The following is a 27815-nucleotide window of genomic DNA, read 5'->3' as shown; positions in this document are numbered from 1 at the left end:
TGAGCACTAACTGGTGAGGCACTGCTTGCTTAATGGCGTTGTTGTACCCATTGGTATAATCTACAGTAATCAAGGTGGTATAACCTCCAATTACATGTTTTATCGTCTCATTATCCACCTTGCAAGTAAAATAACTACTAACAGGCCCATTTCTCTCCTTCCTTGGCCACTTGTGATCATTTTTTTACAGTAATCATCATCATAAGCCCCTCATACTAAAAAATAACCCCCTTTCAACTGTAACTTAAATCAGCTTTAACTGTGTAATTTTCTATATCTGATATAAATGGAAGATTACAGCTTTTTCAGTTTATAAGCCTAAATAAGCCACTGAATGGTTTATAGCTATTTTTCAGGGTTGTGCTCTGTATTTCTAACTACGATAAACATTGGGAGTAGAATTATCCTTCCTAACAGCAGAGTAAGCCATCACAGACTCCTGTTCTACTTGATAAGATTATACCATTGCTTTTCTCACAGAAGATGTAAGGAGCATCAGCCATATTGTTACCATTTAGCCGGTGGGTGATTTGTGCAGAGGTCTTGAATATTTGTAGGCTACAAGATGCAGTGGCCATCTCCTATCCGGGCATGCTAGAGTAGGCTCAAAGAACACCTCGGTGTAATATACCTTATTTACGCATGTATATATAAATGCACACACGTGAACATGCACAGACACGTGTATTTATGTATACATGTTCACACGTTAAAACTGATACCACCTAGAAACTATTGTACTTTATAAACTAAATGAAATTGGTTGGCTTATCATAAACTTATTTATTGCCTATGGTATGCCATTTATATGGAGGAAAAGTCTTCATATTTATTATTTAAATTATTTATTATTTAAATGGGATGATTATAGCACCAATTTGTTTTCTTTCTTGCTTTCTTTTTATCAAAACAAAACAAAACCAAACCCTGAACTGCCAGTAGTGTTACTGAACAGTACTAAAAACATTTGAGCTGCTTTTATTAAAAAACAAAAAGTTAATCCCCATTTTTTTAAACTTTTGCCTTATACAGGAATTGTTCCATGTTTTCCTTTTTGTTTACTTAGCCATTTGATTCAGTGCACGTGTATGATTCAGCCACATTTACGATGCACAGATGATGCCCACAAGAAGCTTATAGCTGAGTGAATGGAGGAGGCAAAGCAGCTATAATGGGAAGTTCTGTCACACAGATAAGTGTAGACACACAGAGGCAGGTCACAAAGGAAGGGACACAAAGCTCAGTGGTTGGGAGGGGTGGTGATCATTTCAGAAGGATTTTTCTTAGAGGACAGTGTGTACTTGCATTATCCACATAGGTAAAAGGAAGAAGGAAAGGCATTAAAAAAAAAATACAGAATCCTGGAAATATGAAAGAAGGAGTTATTGTGTGCCAAGCTGGGGCATCTATATGAACGGGATGCTACAGGGGCGAGCGCTTGTAAGTCGGTGGGTTAGCATATGGGAGCAGGTGAGAATTTGCAAAGGCCACCCAGAGGCAGTGCCAATGCAAATCCAGTGGACAGAACTTGTTGCCCAAATGGATGTTGAGGACAAGGGAGAAGATAAATGTAGAGAATTCCCAAGTTCTCGTTTTGGCAACTGCCACATGTTGAGAAAGGTTAGTGGGAAAATGTATGAATTGAAAGATGGTACTGAGAATTTTACCCAGGAAACAACATAAAGTGGAAAAATCAACAAAAACAACAACAGAAAAAGATGCGAGATATGAATTGACGTGTTCCAAAGTTGATCTAAAAGGATGTGTATAAAATAGGAGTAGGTAGAACCTGTTACTCAGAAAGCAATATTCAGAGAAATATGGGGATTTGGAAAATTAGGGAAGCCATGAATCTTAGAATATAGTTGAATCAGTAAAGATAAATCCGCATCTAGACACACAGCCCTGAAATTGGCAGGCATGAGTCCTAAAGAAAATCTCAGAAGTTTATCAACAAAGGAATTAAAGAAAAACAAGGACTGTCAACAGCAACAACTGTCAGAGAGCAAGTCAGTAGTCTCTTCAGAGGACTGAGTGAGGGATCCTGGAATTCTCTTCTCAGCGAGATTCACTTGCCAGCAAAATAAAATTTATTTCAGGCATATGTTGGCTAAGAGTTTACCACGCACACAAATTTGCTGAAAGAATTTAAGGGTATGCTTTTGAAGAAAGAAAACCCAGAAGAAGAGGTGAGCCTAGAACTGGTTTTAAAAGTATAAGTCAATATCTACAAAAAAGAGAAGAAACAAATTTCAATTAACTCTTGGAAATGGAACACGAATCAAAATTCCAAATTGTAATGAAGAAGAACATGGGGGAAGGTGGGAGTGTTCACTGGGTAGTGCTAGCATGCTAAGTCCTGCTTGTGTTTGGGAGGAGAAGAGATGCACAGACTGACTTGAGACTTTAGAAAAATTTTAAATGAAAGAAGTTAAAGAAATCTCCAATGCAATTTTAAGTGAACATAAATTGTAGAATATGATCTCCCTATATACAGTTTTTCAAAGAACAAAACTGTATTCATTTATTGATATATATGTAGTTAAAAGATAAAAACTTAAATACACCAGGATACTATGGAAGAAGGAAACGAATTAGTAAACAACAACAAAGAACCAACTTTTTCTGTAATATTTTACTTTTTTTAATGACCTGAAATACTGAAAATGTTAGGATTTTTTTTAATCCGTTGGGAGAATAAATAGGTGTGGAATTGCATATTTGTGGGGAAATTTCTTAAATAAAAATGATGTGAAAGAAAGCTATAAATAATTCATAAGCAAGTTTATGAGAAAGAAAATAATGGATCGTATGGTAAATGGTTCTTAATGTTTTATCTTTCACACCAAATGTTGTTGGCTGTGAGAGACAATGGAAAGAAGAACTTTTCAGGATTTGGGGTAGTTGAAAGAGAAAAAAGAATATAAATGCTGAAGAGTTGATTTGGCCCCTGACATCTTTTTTAATTGATCGTATAAATGTGGTAGACACCAAGGAAGATCTCCGTCATTAGCACGCGAACTTGCATGGATTATAACGAACCATCCTGGCCTCTCAGATCTCTGCTTGGCCTCAGGGACAGCTCATGCTTAGTGCTGAGGAGGTGACTTGGCAGCTTTGATTAAGGAAATCAGGGTAAATGATGTTTGGAATGCATATTATTAGAACATTATAAATTTTAGAAGTAATCCAAACATAAGTGTCACTGGCTTTTACCAATTAAAAAAAATCTACATTTTTTTATTACTATGTTCAAAGAAAACACACTATCACACTTTGTGTTTAACACCTAAATATACCATCCTCAAGCATAACCCAGTCTACCAGACATTTGCCTTGGAAAACCCAAGACCTCACCTTCCGTGATAGCCTGTGTCTTCTTCAGAAACTCTCTTTTCACAGAACCTAGATGGACTTTCATAGAGAAGTTAGTTGTAAACCCAGCTTAAAGTTAAGAAAGCAAAAAAGACTAATGTGTACTTTCCATGTCCTCTCTCAATATAGCGTATATTAATAGTGTTCTCAAAATATTTATGTCGCCTGGCCCATCTCTAGGCAGAATTACAGCTTTGACCTTGTTCTTCCAGAGTCATTTCTGGAGTCCACATCACCTGCCTGTATGGGCTTCTTCCCTACCCCACATCTGAGGGTTGCATCTCTGGACTCAGAAAGAGGTCTGAGCAAATGAGCCCCAATGTAATGGATGTACCTGAGGCCAGAGGAAGTATGATCCATTTCTTGGTGTAGGGATCTCACCAAAATCCTCAGAGACTTGCGAATTTATTATCTCAAGGGGAGGGGAATGGTTAGTAAAGCGTCAAAATAACGTCTCTAAAATCAAACAAAACAAAACAAAAAAGCTTGTTAGGGATCGGTGGAAACTAACAGACTTATCCTTTCTTACAAAAGCATACCAAACATAGACATGACACGGAAAGCACCTTCAATCCAGTTTTACAAGGCAAATTCCTCTCTTTGGAGTTGGCATAAAATGAGGACATGAACAAGCACACGCTTCAACCTAGATGGAAACAGAGGAAAATACGTAGCAATACTTCCTTTTTGGCGCAAAGATATATACAGGTCATTTTCAAATGCAAATTCACCCCAGGTTAGGACAATGCAAAGCCATAAATTAGAAAGAGAAGAGTCAGCACCTACGTTTGCCCTCATAAAGCAAATTTACCTTCCATGATTTTAACACAGTAGACATCACAGTAGCATTCACAGATAAAACATCTAAGATTTCTATATTTCTCAAGTGTCCCCCAGAAGTCTGGTATGCAGTATAGATATTTTGCTAAATTACAAGTTTGAGTCATGGGAACATGGGAGTCTGTTCATGAGTGAGCCTCCCAGCTATGGGACTCGTCTTAGTGTGCTTTGTGCCCTCTGCTTGTGCCCCACAAAGCAACTCTTGTGAGTTGTTTGTGGGGAAGAGTATATGCATGGGCATGTGTAAATTACCAACCAAATGAGAAAGAAAACGCTCATTTGTATTTTTTAATGATTGATGTGAGGGTGAGCACAAGAAGTCTAAAACTAGATGGAAATGTGTTACAGGGTGCGAGGACAAGTGTGACCATTCCTGAAGCCAAGGAGAGAGAATGTCTTTTTTTGTTGTTGAGGGAAAGAAAGCGTGTGTGTGCGGGAGTGAGAGCATAGGTGAAGGGCAGAGAGAGAGGGGGAGGGCAGAGAGAGAGGGGGAGAGAGAATCTTAAGCAGGCTCCATGCCGAGCGTGGATCTCATGACCATCGCTCTCACAACCATGAGATCATGACCTGAACCAAAACCAAGAGTTGGAGGTTTAACCGACTGAGCCACCCAGGCTCCCCAGGAAAGAGAAAGTCTTAAGAAGAGGCCAGAAGTGACAGTGAAAAGGGATAACGGGCAGCCTTGGAAGCCATAGAAAGGTTCCGTGGCATGTGTAAATAATTCACAAATTTGAGGATTTTTGATGGTTTTAGAACATATCTTGAAGAATTTTAAGGGTCTCCCACATGTCTAAGAGGACAGGTGAAATCACTATTATAGATTATGACTTATTTGTAATCTAGCTGGCTTAAATATATCCTAAAATGAGGCATGGAGAGCAAAGTATTTGAAAGGTAGGATGGCAACAGCAACACTGATTCTAAATGTGCCATAGTAGTTGTGCATGCCAACTTTGTTGGTTTTCTGCAGGCCACAGCACCTAAGACAAGGACCATGACTCAGTGGTACTTAAAATTATTATAGCAGATCTCAGTCTGTTTCATGAAAGATTTAATTGTATCCAGTCTACAAACCAATAGAGCAAAAAGACCAAGTGAAATAAGAAGAGTGAATTAAAAGGCCATGGTTAATGCCTAAAATCTATCCGCATTCCACATGAACATGAGTTTGGTGATTTCATTATCTACCATACACGCTCACCACAAAATCACTTTTTTAGTAAGCGTTTAAAATCATCCCTGCTTAAAGTGGATTCACTTGAATAAATTGATGGAAGCTGGTTAGCTTGGGTTTTGAGCAGTAATGAATTGACAAAATGGAAAGAAACAGGAAATGGTGGTGTCGTGATTATCTCAGAGGGCTCCTAGAGTTCAAGGCTCTTAGCCGACTCTGGAGAGTTGTATAAGGTTACCAAGCATAGTGTAAAAGCCCACTTATTAATGGAAAATTTTATGAACTCTTTAATCACAAAAGCCTTTTGTGCTCTAAGACATATTTCCAGTGAACACAAGACAGTTGTAAATCTGTGTTCATTTTCTTTTTACAAATATGGAAAGTAGTTTTAGTCATGATTCTTTAGAAAAATGAAACCTAGTTGCTGTTGTAATAATCTCAACAAACATTAATTTTTAAGCTGTATTTTAAATGATTAAATTCCTTCATTGAAGTTTCCAAGCAGTAGCTCATATTATAGAAATGATAGGTATGTTTAACTATTTAAAATATTTTCCTGAAAGAAAAGAAAAGCCTGTTAAATGTAATTTAGGTAAAAAGTGACGAAAAGTTATGAACATTTCCATTTCTGTGTCATTCATTGGCCTAGTCAAGCCCAAAATATACTTATCTGAGACTTTACCGAGTAATAGAAATTTAATGATTGTGACTTTTCCCCCAACAATGTTAATATTAGAATATAAGCCAGAATGTGATTTTTAAAATAAAATGTGAACTAGACACTTTCATCGTTACATTGCAAAATCTTTGCCAACTGAGAACCACTGTGACCATTTCAAATAGGGACCTGCATTTATTACCATCATCATCATCAGTCAATGTTATATTTCACTGTGTACAAGAGAGTATAATTGATATGGCTCTCCTCTCAAGGCGTAGACAGAATAATAAGGGATGTAAAATAACTATACTATGCTTAGGTATAATTCAAAATGGAAAGTGCAAGGGTTCCATAAAAATGTGTAAGTACAAAGTATGCGTGTTTTTTTTTTTGAAAAGGAGAGATTATGTACCGTTAGAAAATGAAATGAAGTCTCATGAAGAAGACATCGTTCTATAGGAAGGGTAGATTTTTGTTGCCTGAATGTGGATGGAAGGGAATAGCCAGATACAGCTGATTAAGGAAGGAGCCTTGAGGATAAGATTCATCAGAGTTCCAAATGAAAAATGAATTGTGGAATAATCGGGGAGGGCTCTTGAACTGTATTTGTTAGATTGTGGGAAAATTCAAGGTTTTTAAATAGGGAATCTTTTGAGGAAAGCCCTGCATCCATTCAGTTACTGGAAAAATGCTCTATGAGACGTATGTATATAGTGGTACCTTGAGAAAGTTCATTGGGAAGGAGTACGAAAGGGAAGGAAGCAGTTCAGAAAAATTTAGGGGTAAAAGCAGTAGCAATTAGTTGCCTTAAAGGAGTACAAATGAATGAGAGTTTTGAACCTGGGTGACCAAGGGAATGATGGGTAAAATCAAGACTCTAAAGAAGAATAGCACTTAGTCTGAAATGACTGGAATAATCAGGTGGAAGTAGGATGCCAAAAATAGAAGACTGGAATTTAGGGGAAGGATCAGAGGTGGGAACGCGAATTTGGTATTCATTTCCTCGGAGATAGTCACTGAGATTGTAGGAAGTATGGAATTGTGGGGAATTAACAAGAAGCTCGCCCATAAAGAGAGGCAGAAGAGGGTAGGTAGTGGAAACTCCGGAGGAAAATGAACATTTGGATGTATGCAGAAAGAGGAGATGAAGAGGAAGGTAGAAGAAAGAGGGGGAGGTGTGGAGGGAAAGAGGGATGTGGGGGGGGGGGGGAGGGAGGAACTGACTGACTCAAGAAAATCAGTGTACAATAGAGTCAATAAATACTTTCTCTGAAAAGCCAGATGGTATTTTGTGGTGTACCATGTGAGTGTCTGTGACGGTTACTCAACTCGGCCATCGAGTCACTAAAGCAGGCAGAGATCAAATAAATGAGCATGATTTAATAAAACTTTATTTACAGACACAGTGACAAGACCTACAGGACTTAAATGTGCCCATGATGAAACCAAGGGAGGAAAGAATTTTAAGAGGCTGAGAGTGAAAATGAAGAGCAATAATCGACAGTCTTGAAAGCTGTAGAGAGGTCCAGTGGCATCATAACTGAGAAGTGGTACTTGCAACTAGAGAATTATAACAACATTATGAGGTTATTTTTTTTAATATAATGGGAGCAGAAGCCGTTACTCTGTCAAGTGCACAGATAGGAATTGAGAAAAAAAAAATGAATAGACTGCATACTGTATCTACACAGTACCAACATTCTAGAATTTACATAATTGATTACGTTTTTAAATCTTCATTTGGGGTGATGTAGACAATCACAGTTGCCACTGTGTAGAGGCATACCAGTTCGTTAGCAATAGCAAAAGTAAAGAAAACAAGAAAGTGATTTTAATCAAAACTTCGGTAAGTAACGTGGGACCCTGGAGAGCTGGTTCTGGTCTTGGAGTTCACCGTACTTGAAGTTAAGCTTTATATACTAATGAATTCTCTCATCGTATATCTTGACCTGCTAGAAAGATTAGGCATCTATTTGAACAGTGGGTATTCTGAAAGCAAATGAGGTCAGGATAGCAGTCGGACAAACATATTAGGAAAAGCATACCTCGTAGGCCTTCAGGTAATGAAGTCCTGAGTTTTCGTTGAGTGCTCTATGTGCAGCCAGCATGAAGTGGCCAAAGAGAAAAAAAGCTGGCGAGGTTTTCAGAGAATGTTAATGTCACTGGATGACTCTTACGCCTGTACCCCTGGTTGGATGTCCCCCTGTGCTCCAGGTGCAATAGCCAGGGTGATTCTTACCAAATGGCTTCCCTTCCCAGTCAGAGCAAAACCCAGAATCTTGACATGGGCTGTGCATTTCTTCATCTGTCTGTCCTCACCCCCTTTTCAGCTTGAGCAATGGAATAAACCTCCTTGTGGGTCCTTTGGCACATAACACACTTTCCCACCTTCCGAGTTCTTGCACCTGTTGCTTGCTCTGCCTGGAACGCGCTGCCTTCCCTCCCCAGTCTCTATCTGCTAGCCTCCCCTCAACTCCTGCAGGTCCTTGCTCAGCTGCCATTCTCTCCATGAGTTCTTCCGGGCCACCCTCTCTAAAACTGTCCACCTACCTCTCAGCAGCCTCTAGCCCCCTCACCCCCTCTTGCCTACTTTATTTTTCCTCCATGGCACTTATCATTATCTGACTGAGTGTATGTTTTTCTTGTTTATTTTTTATTGTCTGTCTCCCCCCAGGGTGAAAGCATGAATTTTTATCTGCCTTGTTCGCTGCTCTCTCCACAGCACCCAAAAGACTGCTTGATTTCTCATAGGTGTCCGATAAATATCCGTTGGCTGAATATATAAATGAATGTTTGGATCAAGAGAAGTAGTGGTTTTATATATTATCCAATATGTACTCTGCCTCTGTGCCGGTACTTTCAGTTTAGGTACATTTCAAAAGAAAACTGCTTACTTCAAACAGCCCAGGAGATGGGAAGGGGTTTAGCAGTAGTGTCATATAAGGGGTGGTTGGAGAAGCGCTACATTGATGGCCAGGGTAAAACAGAGTGATGCTGGGGCGCCTGGGTGGCTCAGTCAGTTGAGTGTTCACCCAGCTCTTCGTTTCTGCTCAGGTCACAATCTTGTGGTTCATGAGTTTGAGCCCCGCATAGAGCCTTACGCTGATGGCCCCAAGCCTCCTTGGGGTTCTCTGTCTCCTTCTCTCTCTGCCCCTCCCCTGCTTGCTTTTTCTCAAAAATAAATAATTACATAAAAATTTTTAAAAAACAGCAGAATGGTAATGTGCTACCAAATTCCAGGCAGGGTAACAAGTGCTTTGCATGCATCATCTCATTTACTGGCACATCAGCACTGGCAAGGAGGAAACGGAGTTTAAGAGGGTGGGAAATCTATCGCCCAATATCAGAAGGCTGCCAGTGATGGGGCCAGAAGTCTCACCCATGTTCTCTGAAGCCAGAGCTCTGTTTTTATCTAAAGAAACACTGCAGCTGTCCTTCTTAGAGCAATTCCTGCATAGAATGTGGTGCAAGAGGACTCTTTTAGCCTATAATGCATTGAGTGTTCCCTCTGCACATTCCCCCCGACCACCATGTGTTCATTTTCCTCCCCTCAATACTCCCCATTCTCCCTCTCCCTTCTTTCGAGCAGAAAGCAGCAGCGCTTGTGGAAGCCAGTGTTTCTCTAACTGGGACATGCTTCAGCCTTGGTAGGATGAACAGCGAGGGCTTCTGCAGGCACCAGGCAGCCTAGCAGTGGCTGAGAGAGGGGGAAGGAAAGGCTGGCAGCGCCACAGCCTCTGCTCACCAGCTGCCTCCTGCCCTTCCCTCTGCGGGTGTCCCCTGTCCTTCAGCCTGGGCAGGCCAAGCTGAAAGGGATTGAATAAATCCTTCTGTGAGTCACTTTTAGGACATGTTAGTCTTAAAGTTTCAGTGTATGTTCATAGATTGTTGTATTGTTTGCATTTAATATGGTGCCGTATGGAAGAACTTCCTTTCCTTGAAGAATAGCTGAATGGGCCAATTTATTTCTGCGTAAGATAGAGCATTCAATCTTTTGTCCACACCTAAGCTGAGGTGGGGGAGGTGAGAATGGACATTGGTGTCCCTGTGTCTATGTCAGTTTACTGTTACTGGGAGGGGAAGTAAAGTTCAAGTGCCCCATGTGAGTTGAAGAGAGGCAACTTGCCCCATGTGAAGTTGAAGAAACTAGCTTTGGCTAGCCCCTTACTTGGGACGATCTACCCATATGACCCTCCTATCACTAGGAGTTTGAGAAAAGGGATAGAAAAGTTTTGTTCACCCGAATAGTAATACCAACTGATGGACCCTTCCAGTAGAATCCTGCCTGAGGCAGGTCAAGGATCAAAGATACCTCTAAAGCCAAAGTAACTGTAAATACATTTTGAATATTTTGGATTGAGAAGTAAATAATACAGAATATGTGACTTTTATTTTCCATACTTCTATTAATAGCCGACTTAAATTTATGCTGCTTAAGTCTGGGTTGCCTCCTGGGAGGAGATTAGAGAGGAGTATGATGGGCTCACTGTAATCGTAGTTACACATCATTCCACATCATTGCCCGGAAACCTCTGGAATAATCTGGGAGAGTGCATTGATTTTGTATTGCCATATAACAGAGCACCCCCAAATCTGCTAAATTGATACAGCCACTATTTTATTTGCCTACCATCCTGTGAGTCAAAAATTGGGGATGGGTTTAGCCAGGCGGTTCTCATGCTAGTTTTACCGGGGTCACTCATGGCTACAATCATCTGGTGGCTGGAAAGTCACCAGTCATTCTAAAATGAGTCACTTACCTCAGGTGGTGTTGGCTTCCAGCTGAACAGCGTGTATTTTAGGCTTTCTTGGGTTCCTTCACATGGTGGCTAGGTTCTAAAAACAGTAACAGATCCAGGGGAAACCCAATATGCAAGTGCTTTACAAGCTTTTGCTTTGTGTCGTGTTTCCTAATATTCCTTTGGCCACATCAAGTCATATAGCCAAGTCTGGAGTCATTATGGGAAGCAGCCACACAAGGGCATGGATATATGGAGACATGATTTATTGGGAGGATCTTTACAGGAATAGTTTATTGTACATGCATATTAGAAAATTAGAGTGAATATGTTCAAGTACAGGTGTTAGGGTTCTGAGGTTCCCTTCTTAGGGATTTGTCACATGGTATGAAACTCACACCCTATTCCACAGCACCTCCAACTCAGCAATGACGCCACCATCAACAATGAGCTGGGATACCCAAAGCTATATGATCCCTGTATCACTGAAAAGGAACAAAATCTCAAATGTAAATCATTTTCAGATGTTTATAGTTGATTTGCTGCTCTCTTACTTAGAGGAGTAGATGGGTTTTTAGTTCTGGTGCCCAGGTAACTTTTCCGTTTTCTCTGAATGGGTGCCTCAGAGAATCTGTGCTTCTGAAATGAGCTGAGGAACTGGAAGACTAATAGAGGTGAACTAGGGTAGATGTTCCTATCCCACGTTTAATAAAAATAGAGTAGAATTATGCAAGTATGTAGATAAGCTAATCATCTGACCTAATCAGCAATGCAGATTTTAAAAAGCCTTTCTAATTACTTCCTCAGCTTGGCTGAAGGTATGGGTAAAAAAGAGTTTCCCAGCATGATGGTAGCAGATGTATTTCATAATATTTATTGAAAATATTGGAAAGAAATCCTCAATTATGATGTTCCTGAAAAGTACATCAAAAGAGATACCATGTTTAACATATTTTAAACTTTCATTAAGTTATAAACATAACATAATTGAGATGATCAACTCTCACACCAGTTGTCTGGAATCATTATTACAGTTAGGCTGTCAGAGCCAGAGAGCTTATTGGTGAACTGCCCGTGTCTTCCCTGAGTTGTATTACTTCTCCACGGAGGCTTTAGTTCTCTTGGGCAAAATGGGACCACCAGGATATTCTCTGTTCTTTAGCTGTTTGTTAATTTGGTATCTTGGCACAGGCAAGATGATGTTTCAACAACTTTAAATGTTAAGTTGCTGACATTTACAGGCATATGTAACACCACACAATATGTGATTTGGAAGCCTAGATAGATCTGATACTCATTTTCTTGGCTCAATTTGAGTAGTCATGAATGACTGTCAAATGAATCACTCTACTCTAGGGCTGCCCAAAAAGACGCTGTCTATGAATTCCTGTTAAATGCCTATATCATTCCTGTGTGCTGTGCTGCTTGAGTGATAGCTGTTCATCTTTACCTCCTTACCTTCCATTCTGTGAGCTGCTCAATGGCTTTCCAGTGCATTCTGTTTAATATAGGTTGGCCTGAGTCAGTTTCTGCTGCCTTCAGTCAAAATAAATCTTAAATGATTCGGTGCTTTCAGTGCCTTCGGAGTGACTGAATGCTTAGGTGGCTCTCTGTTGTCAGATGCTTGTGAAACTGGTTACTTTCCTCCCTGAAGAGTTTCCCCAACATCCTTCATTTAGGGAATCTTCTTTAGAGATCAGATGGAAAATAAACAGTGTTTTTGTCCCACTGTGTATCATACAAAGAAAACAATAACTCTTGATGAGTGTCACTGCATGACTCCTGGCATTTGAGAAACTGAATACTCCATTTGGAGAAGTTGTGAGTGCTGAGTCACATGACCGTGACTTGATTAATTTGAGGACAGGACTAGAAAATATGAATAATCCAACATATAGTGTACTTCATTGGATAGTGACTTTGAAATTACAATGTAGTTATACAACCAGAAGTCATAAGATGTGACACTTTTATACATCCAAAGTTTTTTTGTAAATGTTTGTTTATTTATTTTGACTTAGAGAGGAGGGGGGACTGGGAGGGACAGAAAGAGAGGGAGAGAGAATCCCAGGCAGTCTCCACACTGTCAGCACAGAGCCCAACACAGGGCTCGGGGCTCAATCCCAGCAACCGTGATGACCTGAGCCAAAACCAAGAGTCGGACGTGTAACGGACTGAGTCACCCAGGCACCCAAACTCTTAAATCTCTGGATCAGAGTTTCTCAATTTGCATGCTATTGGCGTTTTCGACTGGATAATTCTCTGTCATGGGGGACTGACCTGTGTATTGTAACGTATCTAGCACCGTCCTTGACTTTTGCCCACTAGGTCCCCTTCCCCTTAAGTCGTGACAAATCAGAATGTGACAAGCCAGACATTGCCAAATGTCTCTTAGGGGGAGTGGGGGGCAGTTTTGTCCTTGGTTGAGGACCACTGCTTTAGATTGTTTGAATTGATTATTTTCTCTTTTAACAAACATTTACCAAGCCCTTCCTTTGTTCAGAATATATTCTGGTGTGTTTATGTTTACAGGCAGAATGTATGTCACATACACTAGGGTAATGGATTTAACAGATGTAAGTTCCTTCCTAGCCAAGTTTAGTTAGAATTATGTTGAAACTCTCTAGGTTTTTCTATTCATATTGTAAGTATTAAGTAGACTCACAAGAAATGGTCTTTTTGTGGGTAAAAAATGGTGAAATATCAACATTTCCCAGTGGTTCTACCTAACGTACAATTTACAATACAAAAAAAAATGATTTAAAAAAAAAAGAAATTGTAAAAAGATGTCATTGTAACCATGATGTGAAGTTCATTTTGTTTTTCTTTGCGAGCAGTGGTGGTTTTAGAAATCTCTTGCAGGCAGGTTTGAAGAGCAGAAGTCTGGCTGCAGCTGGCTGGGGCTGAAGTCATGTATTTTAATAATGCAGTTGTGTAGCTAGTCCAATACTTTTAATTTAGAAGGTGTGCTTATTTTGTGCTTGAGGTGAGGGCTGATGGAAATCCTAGACAGTGGTGGATGCTAAGGTTGTTCATAGAGAGGAGGAAGTGGAAATGAAATCTAACTTTTAAAAATATGCATTCACATACTAAATGCTGATGGTAATCCTCTCATTTGAAAGGATCTGATGGTCCCGGTCAGCAGGGGTCACAGAACATAGGGCTATTTCTTGCTTTGCTGGCAAGTTCACGGTGGGAGGAGAATCCTATCTGGAAATGCCTTTCTGAAAAATGAAATCAGTGTGGAGACGAACACTTTCTGGCCCATAAAACATACACTTAAAATGCTGCTACTTCTGTCATTTTGGGGCACTCAGATCTCCACTTAGAGCAGTAATGAACTGTGAGACAGTATTCACTGAAGTATGAGAAATACCTACAACTTTTAGTCTTGTAAACATTGCTCTTCTTTAGGCTTATTAAGAGAACTATATAGGCAGGTAAAATCTGTGCTCCCCACCTTCCAGGGAACATGCTAACGAGAGTGAAATGGCCTGAACTCTGGCAGCAGAAGCAAGAAGGAAGAGCCAGGGGGTTGCACAGTAACTGATGAGCTACCTAATCAGCTTCTGACCACTCAGGAGTTAATAGTATTGTGGATTTTATAGTTTCTGTTCTGTAGTCATCCCCTGAAACTGTTGAGAGCTGATTGAGGTTTTGTAAATCAAGTGAGCAAGGGAAAAGTCAGTGAGCGCTCAGTCCATTAAATGCACCGCTTTCACTAATTCCTGGGATTTCTAGAGAGTTCCATGTGCGCGATAGGCACAGACGAGACATGCCGTGCTTGATGTTGGTCCAGGACAAGGTTATCTTTCTGCACGCTAATTTTAATTCATTATATATGCCTTTTTTTCCCAGCACAAATGGACCCCCGAGGCCTATCTCCCAGACAAAGTAAAAGTGACAGTGACGATGATGACCTGCCAAATGTGACCTTAGATAGCGTTAATGAGACTGGATCTACGGCCCTTTCCATAGCCAGAGCAGTACAAGAGTAAGTACCACATTCTCAGGATGAACTAAGAATCGCCACGGTATTCAGTGGGTAATGGAAGCAGCAGCATCTCTGGTCCCAGGGCTTGTCATTCTAGCTCTGAATGGGCACACGTGTCAGCACCCTTGCATCCGGCCTGACGTTCTTTGGGAGCAGATTAGGGGAAAGCATGGAGTATTTTACATAGCTGAAAATGTGTGCTTGTATTAGAAATGAGACTTCTGTGCATCTTTCCTAATATCTCTAACCTCTTCTCCTTAACTCTGGAAAAAAATATATTGTTCTTTTTGAATGTCAGTTATCATCATCATTGTTACTATTCCCACACAACAGTCAAGAGAAATAAAATATGGCAAGTATTATGTATCTTGTTTTGATAGGAAAGTACAGAACAGCTTTTTTGAAATTTTAAATATGGAAGATGATGTTTCATCGCTTTGAAAATTCAGAATCATATGTAATTTTTAAAGAGATCTTGTCTCCATTTTTTAAAAAAATTGTATTTATTTATTTTGAGAGAGAGTGAGAGAGAGCACAGGCGTGCACACACTTGAGTTGGGGAGGAGTGGGCGTGGGGCGGGGTGGAGAGAAAATTCCAAGCAGGCTCCGTGCTGTCAGCACAGAGCCCGATGGGGGGGCTCGATCCCATGAACTGTGAGATCATGACCGGAGCCAAAATCAAGAGTTGGATGCTTAACCGACTGAGCCACCCAGGTGCCCCTAAAGAGATCTTGTCTCTCTTCGTTTATCTAGACCATGAAGTTAGGTTTCATCCCTTGCTTATGGAAGATAGTTGCTTTTCCATCATTGGTAATTCTGTATCTAGAATTGAACCTATGACCAGTCTTTGTATGTTTTTTTCTATAGAATAATTTTAAAAACATAATCTTACATAAGAATGGGATTTAAATAGCCTCTGTTATTGCTGATACATGATTAACAGTTCACTCAAAATGATCTTAGTCGCTTCCCATATTTTAATTCCTTTTCCCAAATGTTGACTAAGTACTGACCCTGCTCCATGCCTTAGTCTTTGTAATCTTTAACACACACACACACACACACACACACACACACTAGTATGGCATTTTAGAATTGAAAACGTGTATATATAAAATGAATAATATGTTTCTGTGTTCTATAGGTAATACGTATTATATGTTTATATTATATATGTTTGCATACACACAAATATATATGGTATATTAGGGGAAACAGGATATAGTGGATCTAAAATGAAATTTGGAGTCAAAGATCTGAATTCAAATTTATATTTAAGCTCTTAATAGTTGTGTGGCTTTTGGCAAGTTATTTAACCACTCTGAGATGTTTCTTCATCTGTATAAAAAATCAGAGCACTTACCTTATAGGACCATTGTGAGGATGTGATATAAAAATATATATAAATTTATATAAAAGTTATATAAAAACCGAGCCATAAAGTTTTGGCACATAGAAGGCTGTTCAGTTAATTATGGAATTAGGAATATAATTATTGATGGTAATAGTAATAGTGTGTAGTATACGACAACTAGGAAATTAAAATGTTGCAAATACTGTTATTCTAATTGTACAAATGAAGGCACTCAGGATCCGAGAAGTTAAATGACCCCTACAGAGTCATCTGATAAATAGTAACAAGGCAAAGTTTTGGACTTCTGACTCCAAAAATGGATCTTTTTCTAAGAGTACTTGTAATGTTTGTTTCCAATGATATTCTTGCATTTCAACCCCTATAAAAAAACTTTTTTTCACTCATGTGTTCAAATAACTGGTTGTAGTCACTTAGTTTCTCCAAAGCAAATGTTCATTTGAGCCAAGATTGGTATTGAATCAAAGGGGTTGATGAAATCCTATTTAAAATGGTGGCATGCTTAGTCACCACTAAATCAGTGATCAGGCCTGGTTTGTGTAATCTAAGTCTTAAGATCCATGTCTAAAATTGGACTAAATAATGACAAGTTTCAATTCTAAGGTGAATAGTAGGTTTCATAGACATTTTAATCATATCGTTTTCCTGCGTCATTATGAGACATTGTATAGTTTGTGTGTACGTGTGTTTATAGATGAGGGTATGTTGCTTTTAATTCAAACTTTGAAGTTCGGAACTATGATTATGAAGATCTCAATTGTGCTTACTTTATTAAGGACTTAACAAATAACGGTATTAACTTGTCAAGTATAACTTTCTTTTAATATTATGAGCTTATAACATATAGCATATTTTAATGTGAAAATTTAACAGCAGCTTCAAAACCTGGAGCTTCATTTTCAGCATAACCTCTCTGACTTGATTTGTGAAAACATTTTCAAGCCACAGTATCTTGTTTAACTGCATATGCCTGCCTTTATTACTATTACAAAAGTTGCATGTGTATCTAGGGAAATGCCAGATTCATTATTCATGTAAGTGTTTTCATTAAACGATTAGTAAAGAATATGGAGCCGTCACCTGGGAAGCCCTAGAATGCCAGGACCCATCAATAGTTAATTAACCATCGTTCAAAATGGAGTATGTGTGTGTAAACACCAGGAAGTACAAAGAAAGTGTTAGAGGAAGCACAAAGTGTGCTCTGTAGAGACCTCTTAAATACGGGTGTATTTCAAAACTTACAGTAATATACTGAGAACAATTTTATTCTGGGACAACTAAATATATAATCCTTGTTAGACACTTTTTAAAAATCTGTACTTAGGTTTACCTAAAGTTCACTTTCAATGTGTACAGTCATAAGCACGTCTTTCTGCTCCTCTCTTAGTTTCTCCTTGATTCTTTAATGCATGTTGCTGTCGTTTATTTTCTGTTTTCTCTCTTTCTGTTTTGCCTTTGGATCTTGATGCCTTCTCAGAAGCTATCAGTTATTAACTCAAAAGCTGTCAAACAAGCAAAGATTTCAGTGTACTATGATCAATAAAATAACATGTTAAATAATAAAAGTCTAAAACATCAGTTTGGCATATGTGAGATGAGAGGATTCCAGAAGACACCAGTTGACCTATTTCCTGTGCTTGCAAAACTTTGTTGGGAGAGTCATATTGAGAAGCATGTCTACAGGTAGAGAGACAACAAAATGAAAGACTTATGTTTATTAGAGATCGCATATTATAAATTCTTGGGCAACCAGTACACATTTGACTTAACAATCAAAGGCAAAAGGAGTCATGATTTAAGAGGATTCAAAGGCTGGCCTCTTAATACATTGGCCACCAATGCAGTGGTGCCAGTGAATTTCTTGTCGATCAAGAAAGAGAAGGCAAAGGATGAGAAAGGAGGATATTAGGGAAGATTGACACTAGGAATGGATGAAACTGCCTTGTCCTTGAGCAGTCCTTACAAGATGGTAACCCACAGGGTAAATACCTCCAACAGATGCTCCTCTTTCTCTCCCTTCCCATTCAGGTTCATAGTCTTGCCTCATGCCATAATCATCATAGTTTCAGTTTTCAATATGGTGCCTTACTTTATTGACGCTGTGTATCTACAACAGCATAAAGCTTAATATACTAATAAATGTTTTCCTAATGTCTGGTTTTCTGCATTTTACTGGTTTGTAAAATGAACTTTTAAGTCTTCAGTTTAAGAAAGGTTTCCTTTGCTTTGAAATGCAGTTGTTAGCCAGAATTGCATCCTCCTCTCTAAATATTCAGCTATTCCTGTCTGTAGATAAAAAAGCATTGCTTGGGATTAGAGCGGAAAGTGAGGTTACTTCAGTGTGTATAGTTCGAGAACTGCGCTTGAACTTATCATTTCTACCACCTTCATTGGTTCGTTTGATTGCCATTTATCAGCTTAGGATCAGCAAATTCAGATACATTGGTAAAAGCCACAGAGAGGCCCACAGGCAGGCTCTGCCCTTTTCTCATTTTAATTGCGGAGATACTGTCCAAGTCAGAAACCATGTGTTCAATAATTGTGACAAAACTAACTTCCAGCAATTCATAGAACATCTGTTTTGTTTTGGTCTGTTTTTTTCCTCGGATGGTAAAATAGGGTTGTTACCCTTAACAACTTGACAAACGTAATTATGAAATAAGTGTTTGGAAAAAGAGAAGTACAGGCGCATGATTAGAGCAAATTATTGTAATTAACTCTAACCCCAGGCAAAACAATGATATTTTTAAATAGGTACAGTTTGGCTGTGTTACCCAGACCCTCTAATTTCTGTACCCCCTTTTTTTCTTTTTCTCTAATTCCAAACATTCATACCCCTCATTTGTTACTGGGAGCAGGATAATCAACTTTGTTCAGACTAAAGTGTAAATGAATTAGAACATCTCCTGAGAGAAATTTCAGCATAACCAGGAACAGACCTTAAACTAGAAGAATAAGGATCTAGATACAGGCATCCCCTGCTTTCAAAAGTTCCCATTATGCCACTTTGCTTTTATGAAAGACCTATGTTAGCACCTGTTTTTGCTAACTGAAAGGAATCCAAAGAGGATTTTCATCTTTACAAAAAAACGGTGAAAAGCAAAAATGGTGTTCAGTATTGTTGTTGGGTTTTTTTTTCCCCCCAGTACTCTTCAGCAGCGACAGCAGCTCCACCAGGCTCCCCTCCCTGGGAACCACACTCAGCATCTCAGCACCAAGCTTTCAGAGCTTTGAGCTGTGTCTGTGAACAGCTGTGCTTTATCTCCATTAATTGTGTGCCTTTGTTAGCAAGACATGCCCTAAGGCATCACAAAGGCCTAAGAGAGGTTATTTTGGGGGTCTGGAAATGCTCAAAAACTTTTCCATAAAATTTACTGGCCATTCTTCGCTCTACACCATTTTGGCTTACCAAAGGCTTCATAGGAGAATGTTCTACTTTCTGATAGTGGGGGAAACCTGTATAGTAACTCAGTAACAGTGAGTGAGAAAGGGTAGGGTGGGGGTGAGGGAAGCAGATGACGATTTTAAGGAGACATACCTGTGTTTCTCAGTGTCAGTCCTTTGAGAATTGGTGCATGCACGTGACTGTTGAACTCCTACCATATCTGAGTAGTCTACCCTCACTGATCATTATGATTCTCAGAGGGAAGAAAAGCAACAAAATTAATAGCATTAGTAACTTTTTGCTTCGGCTAGCATCTCTGATGTTGGCACTTGATAAAAGGATATTCTTTTTAAATGGTTCATTGTCAAGTACATTTAAGCTAATTAAAACACTTCACTGTCTTCCTCCCCGTTTTTATTGCAGTTGACCCTTGAACAACATGAGTTGGAATTGTACGAGTTCACTTACACACAGATTTTTTTTGATATATACAGTAGAATCCTGTAAATGTATTTTCTCTTCCTTATGATTTTCTTAATATTTTCTTTGCTCTAGCTTACTTCATTGTAAGGATTTAGTATGTAATACATATGCAAAATAGGTGTTAATTGACTGGTTCTGTTATTGATAAAACTTTCAGTCAGCAGTAGACTATTAGTAGTTAAGTTTGGGGAGAGTCAAAAGTTACACGTGGATTCTTTACCACAAAGGGTGTCAGCCTCCCTAACCCTTGTGTTGTTCACATGACTGTTGTTCACATGAGTACTGCTCATGTGAAGGTACCTTCTTAAAAATTGCTTGAATTTCTGGAAATGAAGAGCGTTATCTTCAGCACATTTTCACCTAAGTGTTCTTTGAAAGAACCGATATGGTAGCAAGTTAGATACCCTATTCTTATTTCAAACTTTGCTGCTAGTTCAAACATCATGGTTCTTCATTTAGAAAAGTGCATTTAATGATAAAAAGGGTCAGAAATCTTGAGTGGTTTTTGTTTCTGTTTTTGTTTTCATTTTTCTCATCCTGAACCGTTTGAATACCTCCTCTTGTTTCTCTTAATCTCTTCCTGTATGATTTTGTTAATGTCTTTTAAATTATAGTAGAGAACAGTGCAAGAGATAGGAAGAAAGTGAAAACAAAGGAATTGTAACTGGCACCCTACTTTTTGGCAGAACTATGAAAATGCCATACGCTGGTCCTTCCAGCGTAATTTGCTGGTCATTTGCAGAGCTCAAGTTCAAATCCAAATGTGTCTTTCTATAAACCCATATTCCTTTATGAAGGCAGCTTCTGTCTTTATGCTGTGGTTTTAATATCTCTAAACCGCCAACTATCTAAAATTAGCAGTTTTTTGAACCTCGAATCCCACGTATCCAACATTTATGAAATAATTTCAAATGTTTTATCTTTAAACTCATTGTTACTTTAAATATAATCTGGTAGAGGGAAATAAGTCTATCAAGTGCCTTCTCAGAGTTTTTTTTTTTTAAAGCTATCCCATTTCTATAAATCGCATACGTTATATTGAAGTGTAAGAAAATAAAATACAAAGATATTAGTGTTTTTCATACAAACTTCACTGATACTATTTTATTTAAAGAAATTATTGTCAGGAGAAACATGGTTTTCAAGTGTGTTTTAATATAAACATACGGGCTGATATTCCCAAACCTCAAAAATGAACATTCCTTGTAGAATTGGCTTTTTGTCAGTCTATAAAAGGGAAGTTTGTCCACGGCTTAAAATGGTACTGTGTCATCTTGTTTTGCACCCCTTGACTGAAAGATTTGAGAGTATTTGGATCATGTCTCTCTTCTATCTGCTGATGAGAATGAAACCAACTGAGCTGATTGTGCCCAGAGAAAAAGCCAAAGAGCTCAACATGTCAAAGGACTTCTCAGATCTTTCCTAGATTCTTGTCTCATTAAAAGAAGCTATATTTTTATTTAGTAAGCCTAACACGTTTGGGACACCTTCAGATCCCCACTTGTGTCCTACCAAAGAAACAGCTATAATTCACATCATTAGGTAGAAGTCGAGATCTCTGATAGTGACCGTCATGTCTACTGACCGGTGAATCCGAGAGGCATTCATTCTCTCACCAGGGGAGATCAACGCTTTCGGGTTGTTCTTCTTTTGAAGGAGCTCAGAAAAAGCTACTGAGTTTCAGTAAATGAACTCAGATAAACCTAAAGTATATGCTTAGCCTGAATCAGCCCTTCAGTCTCCCAACCCTAAAAAACAATTAACTCAGTTTCTGGGTGTTTAATACCAAGATGGAGACGGTGTATCCACACATAATCCCTTATATCTGCTTCAGTGGGACACTGTTGCTCCCTCTTAAAATTAAGAAAAATGTGCTCAATGGGGCGCCTAGGTGGCTCAGGAGGTTGAACATCCGACTTTGGCTCAGGTCATGATCTCACGGTCTGTGATTTCCAGCCCCGCGTTGGGCTCTGTGCTGACAGCTCAGACCTGGATCCTGCTTTGGATTCTGTGTCTCCCTCTCGCTCTGCCCCTCCCCCACTCATGCTCTGTCTCTGTCTGTCAAAAATAAAATAAACATTAAAAAAAATTTAAAAAAATGTGCTCAAATTTGTTCAATAATTTGATATTTGAATTGTTTTATGGATTACCAAGTTAAGTGATGTGTTCATTTGTTGAGTAGTAATTGACTTATTCGACCCCGTGTTACATGCTGAGGGTACAGGATGAGTGATGCAAAGTGCCTCAGCACAGGGAGCTCAGAGTCAGAATAATACGAGGTGAAGTAAAGCACGGTAAGATTAAAGCATACGAAGGGCTGCAGTGAGAGAGCAGAGGGGTACGCATAACTCAGTCTGGAATATGTAAGAGCACTGATGGGCGGTAGGGGTGCACAAGTTCATAATGACTACTGCATGGGTGAATGTAGCAGGGAAATGGAGATGAGGTTGCTTGGGAAGGCAGTAGGGACCTGATCAGGAAGGATGAATTTATTCTGTAGATAATCAGGAGAGGTGGATAGGCTTTCAGTGGGAACAGCATGATCAACTTTGTGTTTTGCAAATACCAGTCTCAAGGAAGCTGCACATGATGGTGCAGGGTGAGCACTATACATCCCAAAGGCTGCCGTTTGCATTCTTGTGGGTGTGTGGATATGACTTGTGCTGCCTAGATGTCCACAGTTTCCATGGTTAGACACAGACTCTTGTGGTATGAAGGTATATAGATATATATATAGACAGAGAGATAAATAGAGATACATGTAAAGTAGAGGAAGCAGGATATGGATGTTAGGCTGTGTGGAGGTGGAAGAAATTGGTCACTATTACATTAAGATGTTCTGGGAAGAACTGTCTAATGAGACTGTGTTTTAGGAAGAGACCTGAAGAGGTATGAGGTCACATCATCACAAGGAGATCTAAAGGAAGAGCGTTCGAGAGAATAACAAGTGCGGAAAATCTAAAGACAGGAATGTTCTGGAATGAGTAAATAGGCAAACAAACTAGCTGACCAACTAGAGAACATTGCTTAGAATTCCTTGATCTTGCAGAAGAAACTGAACTCCATAGATACTATTTATTCCAGCATTCCATCCCTATGGGGCAGAGGGCAGAACTGAACCTTTTTATCCACTCATACTTTTCCTCTGGGCTATGACAAAAATTCTCTATTCCTAAGGGAATCTGCAGTAATTTAACCAAAACAAGAATCAAAAAGCAAACGAAAAGTGCAAAACAAATTTTCCCTTTCAAACATTTGTTTATTTCTTTTTGGCCTGGGTTCTTGAAATCTAGTTTTGTAGCCCCTGATCATTCAAAAATTTCTATTATCCTAGAAGGTCTTTAAAAATATATTATTACTGTACCTTCTAGTAGCCAGTAAGTACTTTTTCTCTAAAAATGATGTAACTATTTTTCTAAGTACGAGCTTATCATCAAAACTTTTTGTGCATGAATCTTTTTGATCATTAAAAAAGTAAAATAAAATAAGGTATCATATGTGAAAGCCACTACCCTGGTGTTGCTGTTTTGAGAGTGATTTATATCTCTCATTTCTGTGGTAGGCATTTTCGCCTTCATGTCTAATGCTAAATCATCAGTTTGACCTCCCCCCAGCTGAATTGAACATCTTCTGTATGCTATAGATATACACTGGTTTGCTTTCCTAACCACTTGGAAATGATTGGGTTAACTGTGTATTGATTTATTTTTTTAAACTGCCATGACTCATTTTAATATGAATTTACTACTTCTTGGTGATCAATTTAAAATTAGAAATCAGGCCATTTAAAACCAAACTTTTGGTTTTTATTTTTTAAGTAGGGGATTCCAAAGTTACATCATGGATAGAATTGATGAGCCACTTTTATTTGAGAGTGGCTACATAGTTTTGCTACTTTTATGTTTAATTTTTTTTTTTTAGTATTAGTAATTTCTAAGATGATTCATAATTTGAAATATGTTGGTATTTTATGTGGTCATACTGTATACTCCAAACTGATTGCAAGTGTTAATTTGCTTTTAATTGCTTGACATACTTCTCCATGTGAGATCTTTATGTAGCTTTTTTTTTTTTTTTGCTATACATTCTACCTATACTCACATTGCAAATTTATGTACACCATTTATATTTCTCATATATATTCCTAATGGGTGTAACTTGTGAGTGTAGGTAGTCATTTCTCATGCATTTTTGATGTGTGTTGACATAGATACTCAGTGATAATGTTGAAATATTAATAAGTTTCGCTACAAGTTCCCAGAACTATTCATCACTCTTTCATTTATTAATGTAGTCCGAGAGAGTACACATGATAGAAAACCATACTGTAATATATTTGAAATTAACTCAATTCACCAGGATATAATCTTTTCTATTTTCAGTCAAATGCTCTAGACACTCTCTCTTCTTATTACTCTTTATGAGTTATAGCCATTGTACCATAATTTTCCTTTACTTTATAGCACTTTCCCACACACTTGAATCTCCTTGAATACATTTACTTACATGCATCAAATGAAAATAAAAAATTGAAGGCTACATTTTCATGGAGAACCTGCTGCTATATAGGAAAATCTAATACAGATAGAAAAAGATAGCTTGGATAAGAGTGAATCTTATCAGGTTGACGTTTGACTGTGATATTTTGCCATCCACTTACACAATTGCATCGCTCAGGATCACCAGCCAGCTGAAATGTAATATGCATCATAACTTATCTTAAAAATTAAACCTCTGGGGTGCCTGGGTGGCTCAGTCGGTTGAGCGTCCTACTTCGGCCCAGGTCATGATCTCGCGGTCTGTGAGTTCGAGCCCCGCGTCGGGCTCTGTGCTGACAGCTCAGAGCCTGGAGCCTGCTTCAGATTCTGTGTCTCCCTCTCTCTCTGCCCCTCCCTCGCTTATGCTCTCTCTCTCTGTCAAGAAAAAATAAAACATTTAAAAAAAAAATTAAACCTCAAACCATGTGCAGTTAGTATTGTAAAAATGCCAGCAAATTTTGAGAATATTTCTGACTATCTGAAAAATTATTAGTGTGCAGGAAAGAATTCCAAACTTTAAATCATAAACTAAAGTTAATTCCATCAAAGTGTAGTCTAAAAATTACCTGATACATGATTAATGTTATTTTATTTCTACTTACAGAAAGGCAAACCTAAATATATAAAAACGGAAGCTGTGACTTAATTTAAATGTAATCATATATTCTTAGCTAAAATGATCATTTTATCAATGTGATTTTTAATATTAGACTGAGTCAAATACTACTTCTAGATAGAAGTTTGGATCTTTTTAAAATAATTTGAATGAAATTCTTTATGTCAGTCTCTTTACTTACCTGCCTATCTATCCATTTACATATCTTTCCAAATACGGGTTACTTTTGGCTGAAAATGACAATAAGCCTGACTAGAGAGCTTAAACGTGGAATATGGAATTACTTTCCTGGTAGCAAAGGAAGTCTGAGGTAAACAGGACAGGTTAGTGGATATGCTCAGGATGTTCTGAAGCTGTCTTCTTTCTTTCTGTTTTGTTGTCCTTCAGTTGTGGCTTTCTTTCTAATGGTTTTGTGAAGTAGGCTCCATCTCCAGGCATCTTGCCCTTATTCGAGTCAGAAGGGGAGTAAAAGTGCAGAACAAACTAACCAGAGGAACATACCAGCCAACTGTGTCACTTTTCAAAAGCTTTCTCGGGAGTCCCCACCCTGTGACTTCTGCCCATACTCCATTGGCCAAGATTCGTTCGCATGGTCCCAATGACCGGAACATGGCTAAGGGGGAAGAAAAATATGGACATGACTGAGTCAGTAAACTAATAGTCTACCACCAAGCTTAAAAGTGAACACTTAAGAGAAATATGTCTTCTCTTGTCAAGGTACGTTTGTTTTTGTTTTTGTTTTCTTTTTTAAAAAATTCATCCTCTGTTACCACTATGATGCTGTGTAGACAGCCATTCCAAAGCTCAGTGGCATATTACCATAAAACATTTACTTTTCTTCCATGCATCAGCTGGTCAGCTGGGGCAGGTCCAAAGGTTGTTGGAGTAGCACTATTCATGTCTCTCCTTTGTCTAGACCCAACAGACAACCCCTGGCATGCATGCATTTCTCACAGCAATGGCTGCAGCGTAAGAGGGCAACCCCAGTCGTACAAACACATTGTAAGCCATTGCTCGTGGCACTCATCTGCCAGCATCCCATGGCCAGAGCAAAGTCATATGACCTAGCCCAGCAGACAACCCCTGGCATGCATGCATTTCTCACAGCAATGGCTGCAGCGTAAGAGGGCAACCCCAGTCGTACAAACACATTGTAAGCCATTGCTCGTGGCACTCATCTGCCAGCATCCCATGGCCAGAGCAAAGTCATATGACCTAGCCCAGCATCAGTGTGTGTGGAAGCATATTCCTCTCTGGGGCGATGGGGGCTCTAGGAGAGTGATGACTAACATACTAACATTTTAGAAAAGAAAGGCTGTTAATTTATAGAAGCAATTGAATTTAACTAACATACCTATTTTAAAAATCGAATTTTCTAAGTCTTGGTAAATTTTAGTCATGTTTTCTTAGGTGGTTCTGGTAGATCTCATAAAATTTTCCCCCTAGATTCCTTAATGATGTATTTTTTTTAAATCTGTAATAACAGGTACATTTACTATGTCTTAATATCTGAATTTCACAGTGTAAATTCTGATCTCCAGGGTTTATAATCTCAGAAGTGTTTCATTTTGCTAAATGTAATAAAGGGTATTACTAAAACATATTGATTAAGCAGTTGATTCCAGCTGAATAAGCAAAATCTGTGAAGTGTAGTTATGGTCAGTCTTTAAACTCAAATTAACATTGATTAATCTTTTATAGCGTACAAAATAGCTAAAAATAACATCAGCTATTTGCCTTTTCCCTCTGAATTCTGGAATTATATAGCTATGGGCTACCATAGTGACAAAACCCAGATAAAATTTTACAGATAATTGAAAACAAAATCTTTGAGCTAGAGTTTTATAACCTTTTAGCAAAATGTGTATCGCTGTCCGATTCTGTATCTATTTTCCATTTTGTTCTGTATGTGTAATCACTGTTACAACTGAAAGACAACATGGAATTGGTTCTGATACTTTCCACTTTCTAATGCAAATATAAAACTAATTTTAAATTGTACATTTAGAGGAACTTTTCTAATCCATGACAGGAAAATGCAAGCGAGAAAATTGATTAGAAAACATAAATAACTGGGGCGCCTGGGTAGCTTAAGTCGGTTAAGTGTCGGACTTCAGCTCAAGTTAGGATCTCATAGTTCGTGAGTTCGAGCGTCACATCAGGCTCTGTGCTGAAGGGTCAGAACCTGAAGTCTGCTTAGGATTCTGTGTCTCCCTCTCTCTGTCTCTCCCCAGCTTGTGGTCTCTCGCTCTCTCTCAAAAGTAAATAAACATTTTTTTTTAATTTTAAAGAAAAAATAAATTACTTTTTTTAATCAAGGGATTAAGATATCTTCTTGTCAGCTTTTTTTTAACATTAAAAAAATTTTTTTAATGTTTATTTTTGAGAGAGAGAGAGAGACAGACACACGGAGTGTAAGTGGAGGAGGGGCAGAGAGAGGGCGACCCAGAATCCAAAGCAGGCTCCAGGCTCTGAGCTGTCAGCACAAAGCCGGATGCAGGGCTCAAACCCACAAACCGTGAGATCATGACCTGAGCTGAAGTCGATCACGTAACCAACTGAGCCACACAGGTGCCCCTCTTCTTTCTTGTCAGCCTTTATTGGGAAGGTTGATTACATTGTGCGGTTAAAATACTAA

The 27815-nt window shown here is 38.7% G+C and overlaps 1 protein-coding gene across 1 annotated transcript in view; it reads left to right on the top strand.

Moving 5' to 3' along the window:
• Positions 1-27815, top strand: part of KLF12 (KLF transcription factor 12) — a 432660-nt gene that overhangs the window by 303434 nt on the left and 101411 nt on the right. Inside the window, exon 6 of the mRNA XM_047080662.1 lies at positions 14648-14783. Coding sequence (XP_046936618.1) covers positions 14648-14783 — 136 coding nt within the window. The remainder of the gene's footprint in view (positions 1-14647; positions 14784-27815) is intronic.

This window comes from Lynx rufus, unplaced genomic scaffold (assembly GCF_022079265.1).
Source record: "Lynx rufus isolate CCGP_SWC_20201006 ecotype Redwood Valley unplaced genomic scaffold, mLynRuf1.p SCAF_1, whole genome shotgun sequence".
In the NCBI taxonomy this organism is placed as follows: domain Eukaryota; kingdom Metazoa; phylum Chordata; class Mammalia; order Carnivora; family Felidae; genus Lynx; species Lynx rufus.
The sequence above is the reverse complement of the archived record's forward strand: the minus strand, read 5'-3'. Positions and strand labels throughout refer to the sequence as shown.